This window comes from Blennius ocellaris, assembly GCF_963422515.1.
Source record: "Blennius ocellaris genome assembly, chromosome: 7".
Lineage (NCBI taxonomy): Eukaryota > Metazoa > Chordata > Actinopteri > Blenniiformes > Blenniidae > Blennius > Blennius ocellaris.
The window spans coordinates 7,456,753-7,468,874 of record NC_137656.1 but is presented as its reverse complement, the minus strand read 5'-3'; the positions used below and the strand labels follow the sequence as shown (position 1 = coordinate 7,468,874).

General features: G+C 40.0%; 1 protein-coding gene across 1 annotated transcript; it reads left to right on the top strand.

Annotated features, from left to right (window-relative positions):
• Positions 1-1,404: 1,404 nt before the first annotated feature.
• On the top strand, positions 1,405-10,744 carry vsig10 (V-set and immunoglobulin domain containing 10). The gene is made up of 9 exons (XM_080500087.1): positions 1,405-1,593; positions 1,685-1,960; positions 2,781-3,089; positions 6,118-6,372; positions 8,166-8,450; positions 8,652-8,768; positions 8,890-8,902; positions 10,084-10,226; positions 10,307-10,744. The coding sequence occupies exons 1-9, from the start codon at positions 1,542-1,544 to the stop codon at positions 10,399-10,401; spliced, it is 1,545 nt and encodes a 514-aa protein (XP_080356213.1). The 5' UTR covers positions 1,405-1,541; the 3' UTR covers positions 10,402-10,744.
• The last annotated feature ends 1,378 nt before the right edge of the window (positions 10,745-12,122 follow it).

Below are 12,122 nucleotides of genomic sequence, written 5' to 3'. Positions count from 1 at the left end.
CGACAGGGGGCACTCACTGCCCTCCAGCTCACATGCCCTACTAACACACTTTCTATTCTCACACATCACATTTTTAGACAACAGCACAAGTCCATGATCTAAAAAACTTCATGGATATTCGACTTATAATTAGAGATGCAATATTTTATTTGAACATATTCTACTATTGTTTTGCATCCAAAGTGCACATAAATATTAGTAAAACTCAACCTCTGACTGTAGAAACTCTTAGTCAATGGGACATTTTATTCTTACAAAAACATCATAAAAACTATAGGTGAAAATGTCCATCCATCCATCCATCCATCCATCCATCCATCCATTATATCGTGTTTCAGGTAACTTTTATAAATAATTGTACAAATACCAGTGACTAATATGTTGTTTCACTCCAGAAGTAGTGGCTCCCAAACTTTTCACAGTGTGTATCACACTGAACTTATTACTTAGAAACGTATTTTAGATATATATTTAATATGGTGTTTTATATTGTTTTCTCTCTCTACGTTTTGTACTATTTTGATAATGTACATGCATGTATATGTATATATATATATGTATATATATATATATATATATATATATATGTATATATATATATATATATATATATATATATATATATATATATATATATATATATATATATATATATATATTTATGACTTGCCCCCACACGTGCACTAGAGGGATACACAGTTTGACAATCACAGGTCTAAACACATTAAAACTAACTTATATGCATCGTTTCTGTGGTGAGTTTGCATGTTCTCCCTGTGTGCAGGCATGTTTCCTCCAGGTACTTCAATTTCCTCCCACATCCTAAAAAAAAAAAGATGTACCATGCGTCCTTGAGCAAGTCCCAGGCCTCCACCAGCTCCTCCTATAGCAGCATACTGTGGCTGCCCACCAGTGGGTCAAGATTTCCCCCAAGGGGGATTAATAAGATATAAAGAAAAACACATACATCTCAATCTGATCTTGATATCATTATCAAGCTTGTAAAAAAGCCAAGTAAGGAGCCCTGTATTGCATTTAGGTGTGTTGCAACTGGGAGAAACCTAAAACAAGTAGGGCATTGGCTCCTGAGGCCCGGAATTGAGGACCTCAAAGTGTCTTGTGAAATCAGGGAGTCACCTTTCATTTGTACCACGTGGTTTCAGGCGCAGTCGCCTTGCCTCGTGTGGTCCGACCAGTCTGACAGGCGTGAAAACAATGTGTTACTGTGCCTTTAAACAGGTGAGCAGGGTGTGGTCAAAGTTTCCGGATGAGCGTGATCCGGTAAACAAAACGCGTCTGTCCAACGTGCCGCAGAGCCGCGCGGGACTCCCACCATGTGAGGGGCCCCGCTGTGTTCTGCAGACCCCTGGCCGCTCTTTACTGTGGGGTCTATTTGGGTTTTTTTTTTTTTTTTTTTTTGGGTGTTATGGGCGGACCGGTGTCCGTGTGCGCCTCTCGCAGGTGAACTAGTCCGACAGGTTTTTTTTTTTTTTTTTCTTTTTTTCGTGGTCATTTCTCGGGGGCCATGTAGGAGAGTTATCATGAATATTGCAGTATTTATAACGCTTCTGCAGCTGTGTTTAACCCCGACAGGTGAGTTCATTGCACTTCTTTTTTTTTTTTTTTAATGGCGGACGGATATAACAGGTGAGTTTTATTGCTTTCTCTCCTCTCCTCCCCCCAGTTTCGGGTGAAGCCTCCACCGAAACGGACGTGACGGCCTCACCGGGAGACATCGCCTTGCTTCCGTGTTACACCGGCGGTAACGGAGCACCGTCCTCCGCCACGACGTGGAGCAAGAATGGAGGTGAGGTGGTCCCGGGGCCGCGGCTGTCTGTGCTGCATGACGGCAGCCTGAACATCCGCGGGGTGCAGCCCGGCGATGAGGGGTCCTACCTGTGCAGCGCCACGCTGCCGGACAACAGCAGCTTCCAGGCGACGGTGCTGCTGCAGGTCACCCGTAAGTTCATCCTGGAGAGTCTGACTCTTCCAGAAAACACACACCTGACATGATGAGAGCGGGTTTACATGACATCTGAACTAAAACGTTACACCGGAGCCACGGTTTAGTATTTAGTGGCCACGAATTAATATTTCGTGGTGTCAAAAAAGTTTGTGGACAGAAATGAACATTTCTTGGCCATAAAATAGCATTTTATGACCTCAAATTGGTGGAGTTTTTGTTTCCAAATTCCAAATATAAGTATGTTCTCATCTTGTACCAGTAATATGATTACATTAAGTAGTAATAATGGCTGTTATAAATGTAATAAAGCCAATAACATGATAGCTCACCTCTCACCCACCTCCTCAAAATGTTTTTGTGTGTGTGTGTGTGTGTGTGTGTGTGTGTGTGTGTGTGTGTGTGTGTGTGTGTGTGTGTGTGTGTGTGTGTGTGTGTGTGTGTGTGTGTGTGTGTGTGTGTGTGTGTGTGTGTGTGTGTGTACACACATACTAAGGCCAATGTCAGGTGATATGATTGAGAAAAAAACTGTATTACATGTTTTACAAATAAAACATTTGCCTGCAAGGCATACTTCAATTGCTGTTGCCAGTTTTTTAGATTTGATTACTGGCAAATTATTATTATTAATTAGTTATTGGCTTTATGACATTATAAAATGGCCAAAATCCAGATAGTATTGACTGTTATTACAGGGCATGGCCTAGTGGGATGTACATAATTGATTTTACCCTGTAATGACTGTTAACACATTTCTATAGTGACACATGGACTCAAATGCACGATCATAGCTGTGACAAAGTGTTGTATTGTTCAGGTGGCCCTGATAATGTGTCCATATCCATCGGCGGCTCAATCACTCCGCTCTCCAACGGGACGCTCCTGACTTCCCGGGGCTCCACCGTGTCCTTTAACTGCTCCGCCTCGTCCTACCCATCCCAGGAGCTCACCTTGGCCTTCAGCGGTGCTTCGTCCAGCAACGACTCCCTGGTGTCCACCTCCGGAGCCTCGCTGGCCTTCAGGATAGAGAGCATCCAACCCGGCCATCAAGGAGTGTACAGCTGCCGGGCCCACAACAATGTCTCTCACCAGAGAGTCACTGACAGCAAACAGCTGCTGGTCTACTGTAAGTACCATGAACACCGCCAAAGGTTTTTAAGGTCATATTTAGCGAGCTCTTGGCTTGACTGTATAGCACCTGTGCTACAGTAGCAAATAATGCAGTTACTCTGGGGTTGCATAAAACAGTCCAAAGAATACTGTGAGGTTTATTTATTTATTTATTGCAGGTAATGACACAAAATGGCTGTTTAAAAAACAAAACACCATGTAATCAAATTATAATCATATCATTATAACTTCACTTGTCTGGCGATTTCTGTTGCTCAATGGGACTGGTCATCCTGCGGAGTAATGACGTTCGAAATGATGCTGCATGGGCGATTACTTTTTAAACTTTGGAGCTGTTTCTGTACAAATGTTGTGAAAAAATTAATCACTGAAGTTTATTTATTATTATGATTGTAAGATTTCAGTTTTCTGGACGGACTGAATTGTATCGTACAATCCTTAACTTCAGTTGTAGCTCTCTGCTAAAAATAGAAACTGCCAAGGGTTACAGGATTCAAATTCATTCATTCATTCATTCACACTCGGATTCATATTTTTATACATACAACATTGATTTCTACGTTGATTCATTGATTCATTCAGTTACACTCCGATGTTTATATTCCTGCACACGAGTTTATTAATTTATTCACACATTTTTTTTAATGCATGCATTTATTCATTTTCTCACTAATCCATTCACCCTCTCAGATTCATATATTAATTTACGAACAAAGATTCATTCATTGAATTACACTCAGATTCGTTCATTTGTTCAGAAACAAAGATATAGTAGCTCTAACAGTGCACCATTTAATTATTTAAATATTATTGCAGACGTTCAGCATAAGCATTTTACAGATCACTTCCTGAAGATGAGTAAATCACATTTACTGAGCTTCACATAACATCTTCCTCAACTGTTATATGCACAGTCAATGTGTTAAGCCTGTGAAACACCACAGCATGTTTACATGTTTTTAGATCAAAGCTTTGTGTATATAGAAACTTAAACAGTGATTTGATTTCTTGATATTTAGAGGGGCAAACCTCTGTTTTGCTGGTCGAGCTTTACGTAATGCACACAAGACATGTTGCTTTGATATCCAAAGCGGCAGCATTATATTATCAGTGTACATAGTTCATGATCGTGGGTGTATCTTTCTGTGTTTGAAGGTCATCGTTTGAATCACCTTTACCAGTCGAAACAAAGAAAACAGACGGAGAACAAAAAAAGGAAGAGAACTTGGTTAATCAGAAACGGTGGTTTATGATTAATCAGATTCATATATTTATTCATGCACACAGATTAATTATCTGTGTGCATGAATAAATATGTAACTTGTTTTTTTTTCTATTGGAGACAAATTCATGCTGAACATAACTGAGTAAAATTGGCTCAAACCTCCATGTAATCCTAGTTTTTCATGAGGCCGCCTTACTTCAAAGAAGAAATGAGAAGGAGATCTCACACTGTGCAGGAGGACAGGTGGCTGGAGAGGCGGAGTGACGCGGTGTCAGTTTCCGGGGTGTTAGAATTCCCACCAAGAAGACAATCTTTGTAATGAGTCCTGAGCAGAAACACTAATGCTGAAAGTGCGTGTTGTCAATATCATTCACATCCTGCTTAGTTAAAGAAAATCTTTGAATCAAAATCCAACCTATTTGAGTTTTAATAGTGAGACACCATCATTTAAATCGCGTTAAATTCAAACTGTGTATTAATGTAAGATCTATTTGAAAAGGCTGATGGACTCTCCGTTACACAATTTGGTGTGTCAGTGAATGTGAAGTCAAGTAAATTTACATTAAACACTCGAATGAATGAAAAAAGCCAATGAGTCATGATCCAGAAATGGCTGAGTCTGAGACAAGTGACGGTTCACTGTTATCACATGACAGCAGACCGACTATCCAAACAGAAAGAAACTGGTTAAAATAACTTTATCGTCATGATCAGGAGGTTGTGGGTTGTCGTCACGATAACTGTAAACTGAACAGACATCCTGATGTCTCCATACACTCGGATTTAATTTGTTTTTTTACTCACTTACCACAGTATGAAAGTACATTTGATGAAGGTTTTGCTAGTTGATGCATTGCAGACTTTAGGGTTTGTTCACTCACTCACTCACTCACTCACTCAATCGAGAGTTGTGGAGATTCATCTTTGCTGTTTTTCCCCTTCTGAGAAATCAGTCAAATAACATACCCACTGAATGTGGAAACACTATTGTTAATAGTGTTTCCACATTAACATTTGTTGGCAGTTGGATGAATGATGTTCACATATTTTCCCTTGGCCTTGGTTAGAAGGGAGACGTTGAAATGAACTGTATATTTTCATTGACCTGTTTCTTCTTCTGTTTTTTTATTCTTGTTTTTGAAGAGAATACACTACTTATGAAGGGGGGCATACAGAGTGATTTGAACCTTTTAATTATTCACAGTTTTGTATGTGTCCTTTTTGTTTTTGTTTTTTTTCTGGACCCCTTGAAGTAAATTCCTCATGAAATGAATAAACAATGGCTGTAGTATAACTCTGTTGTGACTGTAAAATGGTGCACAAATGCTTTACAATGACTAGTTTTAACATTACAGTTTGATTTATTTTCTCCAAAAACTTTTGCAAAGTGCAGGAAAACACTCATCTGCTTCCTGCCATTGTGTGAAAGTGAAGCCAAAGTATTCCAGGAACCAGTGTTTTGTTTTCTTACAGTCATGTGCAGCCAGATCCTGTGCTGTGGCTTATTGACCGTGGAGAATCCGCCTCGAGTTCCTCATGTTGAAATGACTCTTCAACTCAGCTGACTTTTCATACAGTTTTCAACTGTTCAAACTAACTAAAGCTGAACTGATCACAAAAGGCCACACAATGAATCAGACCTTAAGGTTGCTGGTCTTTCACAATTTCTTCAGTTGAATAAGAATACATTGGACAGCTTGGAAGTGCTATTAGCCTCATGACTAGCACTTTAGTCATATTACACATTTGTTTCCTGTAGTTTTGTTGTGGTCCTGACTTTTGTCGTCGTCCCAACTAGATGTGCCGGACCGCCACCCTGAGTGCATGTGGACGCCTGCACAGGACCTCTCGCGTGTCCAGTTCAGCTGCACCTGGTTCGGAGCGTATCCGTCCCCGAAGCTCCGCTGGGGGGAGGAAGGTGACTTCCAGGTGACGGACAGCCTGACGGTGACGCTGAACCGATCCACGCTGTCCGAAGGGCAGACGGTAAAGTGCACGGCCCAGCACCAGCTGCTCAGCCCGGGAGCGGAGAAGTCGTGTCTCTTCACCTTAAGTAAGCACGTTGCAACTAAATGAGCCTTGTAACCATCCTGAGATCTGCAGCCTCTGAATCTTTCATGGACTTTCCACTTCAGAGGGCCCTGAGCCTCTCTGAGACTCGTCATTGTAACACTTGTTGACAGTGTGTCCTTGGACTCAGTTTTCATAGTACAGACGTCACTGGTTCAATTCTTAATAAAGCCTGGTCGATAGGCACTATAAGTAAGCAAACACTTTTAATCAAATGAATAATATCTTATATGCTTCAAAAGCATTATTAGTTCCACATTATAAAGTTTTTCATTCAATCAAGGGAACTATTATAAAGCTTTGGTTGTGAAGTGATGGATCAGTCGTTCCCTCATTTGGATAGACGGCAATACTTGGCAGCAATGGCATGCTATTTATGAAACCTACATCGTCAGTGGGAGCAATGTGAGAAAATACGTTTGGGAGGATTAAGAGAACATAGCGAGTGATGCACTTTCTTCTGTCTTCAGCTCTTAACGTAAATTATCTGCAGTATCTCATCACTGAAGAATGATGCCTGAGTGGATTTTCCATGGGAAAGTGGCTTGAATGCCTCAACGCGCATGTTCTGCGAGAACAAGATTGTTCCGAGCGTTCATAACTAATGTGATTTTCTTTGGATTTGACGTGCTCCTTGAATGCGAACAGCCCTCGGTGACACAGTGTTGCATGCAGGACATGTGGACTGTTACTGAGTCACTCCACGGTGTAAAGGTTATCTCCATGCAAAGGCCTTCCTCAAACTATGAGATGATGCAAGACGGCACAAAAGTATAGGAGTTGCTGTTATGTTAAGAGACGTTTGTTTTTTTTGTTTTGTTTTTTTGGCTGACAAAACCTCCAGCACAAGGTGTGTCCAGCACCTCTGACATTCAACACAATCTGAAGGTCCAGTTTGTCAGATTGGGGAAAATCTAACTGAAGAAATAAAAACTGATCCTTTTTTTTTTTTTTGTGTGTGTATATAATTTTTATAGTTAATTTGAACTGAGGTTTTCATATCTACATAAAGAGCTTCTTCTTTTTTTTTTCAATGGTGCCTGCATCATTATGTTTCTTTTGACAAGGAAGAATAATCTAGAAACTGACCCAACAGCAAGCAATTTCTATTGTTCGGTTCTTTTAAGGTATTAAACGTGTTGCTGACTCCATCATTTCACCCCCGGAGTTTTTAATCTGTGTATGCAACACTTAAATATTGGAGATCTGATCTTATATCTACGATTGTCAGTGAAGACGGGTCAAGCTGCACAGGGGAGATTGAGACAGACAGGAAGTTTCCACATAAGAGACTGATCCTATTTCACTTCATTATTAAATATTTGCGCAGTAGCACATTGAATCAAAATCACACTCCTGATTTACACCTCCTTTCACCAGTTTGATATATGGTTTCAGTCAACTTTGCATTAAAACTACAAATAAATCCTGTTTCAACCTGCATAAAACTACATAATATGAGTTTCTCTGTTTTCAATAATTTGCAATAGATAAACAAGGTTTGACATAGTGGATTTGATAACCGGGCTTCTTTATTTCTCCTTTGCTTTAAGAACGTATGCTGTGTTAACCTCTGAGGCATCTTTTTCACTGCTTTTCCAAAATCTCACACCATCCTTTCACACTATGATCAGCTGTGATTCTAACAGTCAATCTGTGAAGGGAACTCGGGCTGTTTGGACCCTCAATGGAAAGCTTCATCACTTTACGAGCTCATTGGATTGAATGTTTAAAAAAATACAAGTGTGAACAATTCAGTGTCCGCTTCTTTTCCAGAGCCTCCGTACCCTGAAGGTGAACCTCTCGCCGCAGCTCTGGAGGACACCAGCGTCACTCTAACCTGCAGTGAGAAGACGTCCCTACCTCCCGCCAACACCACTTGGAGGAAGGGGCTTCAGCAGGACAGCATCGTCGCCGGGAACAAGTACGTCGTGTCGGAGGACGGGCCCGAACTCAAGCTGACCATCCTCAACATCAGCAAGGATGACGAAGGCGTCTATTTCTGCCGCAGCGAGAACCCGCTGGCCGTGGCAGAGCTGGAGGTCTACCTCACTGTGAGGAGTGAGTTCGGCCGTCGCATTTTTTCTAAACGTTTGAGGGAAGCAGTCGCCAGATAACCCCAAAAATATCTCACGAAACATCAATGGAAAGAAAGGACCAGTCCCCACATGCTCAGACTCCATCACTGGAATGCTGATAAACCTGCTTCTCCACCCTTTCCTCTTCTTCCTAATGCTGTCCTGTTATCTCTCGTGCTCTCAGAGGCCGCGTCTGCGTACACGGGCGCCGTCATCGGCGTCTTTATAGCCGCCCTCATTGTGGGATCGACTGCAGTCGTAGCGAAGACGCTGTACGACAGCCGGCACCGAATCTGCCTCGGTAACTACTTCGTCTTTGTAACACAAGCACAGGATCGATTATTTAAGCTCATTGAATAATACATGTAAAAGTCAACAAAAGCTGACATGTTTCTCTTTTTTTCCCCTTTTTCTTTTTCCAGGCGGTGGCTTTGGGTCAGTGTCACACTTACGGAACTCATACTCTCCAACTTTTTTGTTTAAATGAGTGAATACATATAATTTATATTACAAACATGATATTGCTTTAGTTTGAGCAACACTTAAAAGCATTGTGGAGTATTGTTTTTTTTGTTCAATAATGTTTTTTTTATTATTTAAGTAAAGCTAAGACTCTCATGCGAAGGTGACTTTTCCAGCAGAAACAACTACATTAACTAAAGTTTTTGTCCTTTTTAATGTGTTGAGTGGATGCCAGAGAGCAACATTGTGGCTGTAGCAGCAGGAAATAACTGGGGATATTTTCCCAGCACGAGATTTTCCTTTTGCTCTTTTGAGTAAAAGCATCTAATAGAAAGACTTGTCTTAGTGTTTTTAAGACAAGTTCAAATAATGAAGTGAGATTTAGTTTAACATGGCTGTATGCCCTATACACACATGCTTTTTATTCAAAATATATGGTAAATCTAACTATCCTGAGAAAAGTGATGCTTTGCATTGCACAAAGTACAAACATCAGCATCACATACCTAAGTGTTTATGGATTATAAGTCATTTTGCGACTGCAATACTCCACTACTGTTCAGCTACCATTGTGAAGCATTAGGTCAACGTCAATGTACCCAGTTTAGCTGTAGTCTCAACTTTTTTGCATCTCTGTTAGTTTTTAAAGTTAAAATGTTGTTTTTTTTGTGATCACCAAAAATCTCTATTTTGCTCTTTACTATCCAACCTGCCATACTCCAGATTAGGAAGGCTAAATTAAACTGGTAAATAGGATTTGACACATTTCTCAAAGGCATAATGCAGAAATGCTGCTCTGCTGCTCAATTCCACAAATGCATGTTACGAATGTGGCACCATTTCAAACGGAATTGGGATTTTAGTGACGACAAAAATCGAATCTACCAAACACAGATTTCCTTACTTTTTGTGTGTAGATTAAATTTACAAGACTGGACAGGCTGGTGAGCTGGCTGGCTTTAGTACCGAGGGCACAACACACGGTTGTTACCTATTTATGACCTGATCTCTTGCCGTTTAAGCTTTTAAGAGTTCTAACTTAAAAGGATTGTGCTTCAGTGTGAAGAAGCCTCGGCTTGTTATTGTACAACAAGCCCGACTTGACCAGTTTTGTGCAGTCTATAATGTTCGAATCGTTCTCCTGTTCATCGTAGGCACGTGCACGACGACGGAGGCGACGTGCTGAGTCTGGTGGACTCGGACGATGAGCAGATCTTTCAAGACACCGTTCCTCATCTGCCCCCGTTAACCAACGGGAACCACACAACACTCGTCCAGATACACCGGATACCATCAAGTAGGAAACTGCTGAGGCCGTCCGTAGCAGATTTTATGGTGTGAAGATGTTTGGGATAATCCTGTTGCTTCGTTATCCAGGTGACCAGGAGGATCCAGAAACGGCCGACACGAGCCCACAGCAACAGGAAGACACTGTACAGACACAAGAACCAGACGAGCTTGTAACATTTTAGGTTTTGGGAATTTGTTTTTCGTTTTTTTTTTACTTTGTTTGATTCCAAGTCAATACAATTCACTCCCAGAGAGAATGTGAAAGAAATGTCAGACTTGTTCAAAAAAAATCTTAATTTGTTGTTTTTTAACAGAGTTTTGAACTTTTGTACTTATTTCTATAATTAACTTGTACAGTTTTGAATGTGTGATTTGTGCAGTAAATGTGCTTAATGAAACAAAACAAAACATTGTGGCCTGTTTTCTGTTCATTCATTTGCCTCATAGTTCTTTGTCTTCTTCATGCTGAACATGCTGTGTATATTGACTCACTGTGTGGAATGCAAATCTGTGCTGAAACCAGTGAAAAAATGTGGATGAGTCGGTTCAACGTTCACCTGTCATCGTGTTACGTGAGAAACGTGCCACAATTGTAATGACTTGAATCCATAGCGGGTCGCTTCACGTGTCGGACACAGTGAGAGGAAACTATACAACAGAAGGCTAGAGCCACTCAACAAACCATCTTTTAGATTAGAATCAAATTTATAATAAGAGGTGTTTTCAGGCAACATTTTCTCAATCCTCACTTCAGATGGAACAACAGATATGACTGAAAAGTAATGTTTACACACTTTGATGGGAATCCAAATTTAATTACCAACTAAAATGCCATTAAAAAAAATTAACTTATTTGGGTTTTTTTCTGGCCATGGCTGTATTCAATAAAAAATATTCAAATACATTCTGAGACCTTTAATGCTGAAGTTGTTTCTGTTTTTCTTACTCAAGGTTGTGGATCAGTGTCCAGAAAGGGAGTAAGTCAAATATAAATGGGTAAAAACTAAACCATTTTAAACAACAAACCTTCCCGAAGTTCCCTTAATTATTTCAGAGGGATGCATTGCTCCGTATATTTATTTTTTTATGCCTTCATCCATTGTTTGCTGGAATTGGCTCCAGCACGCTCAATTGGATAACATGACATGGCTGATTTTTTTTCTAGAAATGTAGAAATAAACGTATTTGTCTGTGTGAAGGCAAAAGAAGAAGCAATTTGAAGTTTAGATTTTTATTTGTGATAAATATCAGCAGTGTAAGTGTTATGTCAATAAAATAGCACACATCCAGGGCTGTAAGGATGTTTGGCACTCTAAACCCAACACCCCCCAGTCCAAACAGATGCCTAACCCAAATGTACTTACACATTTATGTGGAAATAACAATGTGGTTATTAATTTTCTTGTGCAATGATAAAAATGATTCTAAACTTGAACTGAGTTATTTCCTTCCATTTCTACTGTACATGGTTTTTGATGTATTTTTTTAGATTGTTAATTTCACAATAACAACTGAAATCCTAACAATATTCACAGTATTTTCAGACTTATTCCCTGTAACAAGCACCAGCACTATACACAAACGTTTAAAGTAATGGTGGCTACTAATACTCTTAAACTCACAGACTGAAAAAGAAAAATCCTGACTCAAATGAAAATGACTGTTATTATTGACTTTATTACACTGAAAAATTGTCAAATTTTTCATGTAGGTGGCCATTATTACATCATAGCTGGTTCTAGCACCTTGGCCAGCAGAGCTCACATTTGTTACCTAAAAAAGTATTGTCTCACAGGGGGAAAAAGGAGGTTATTAAAAACATTTAAAAAAAATTAACTTATTTACTGAACATTTACTACAACATTGTCTGCATGTCAGTACACTACAATTGCAGACTGTTCTA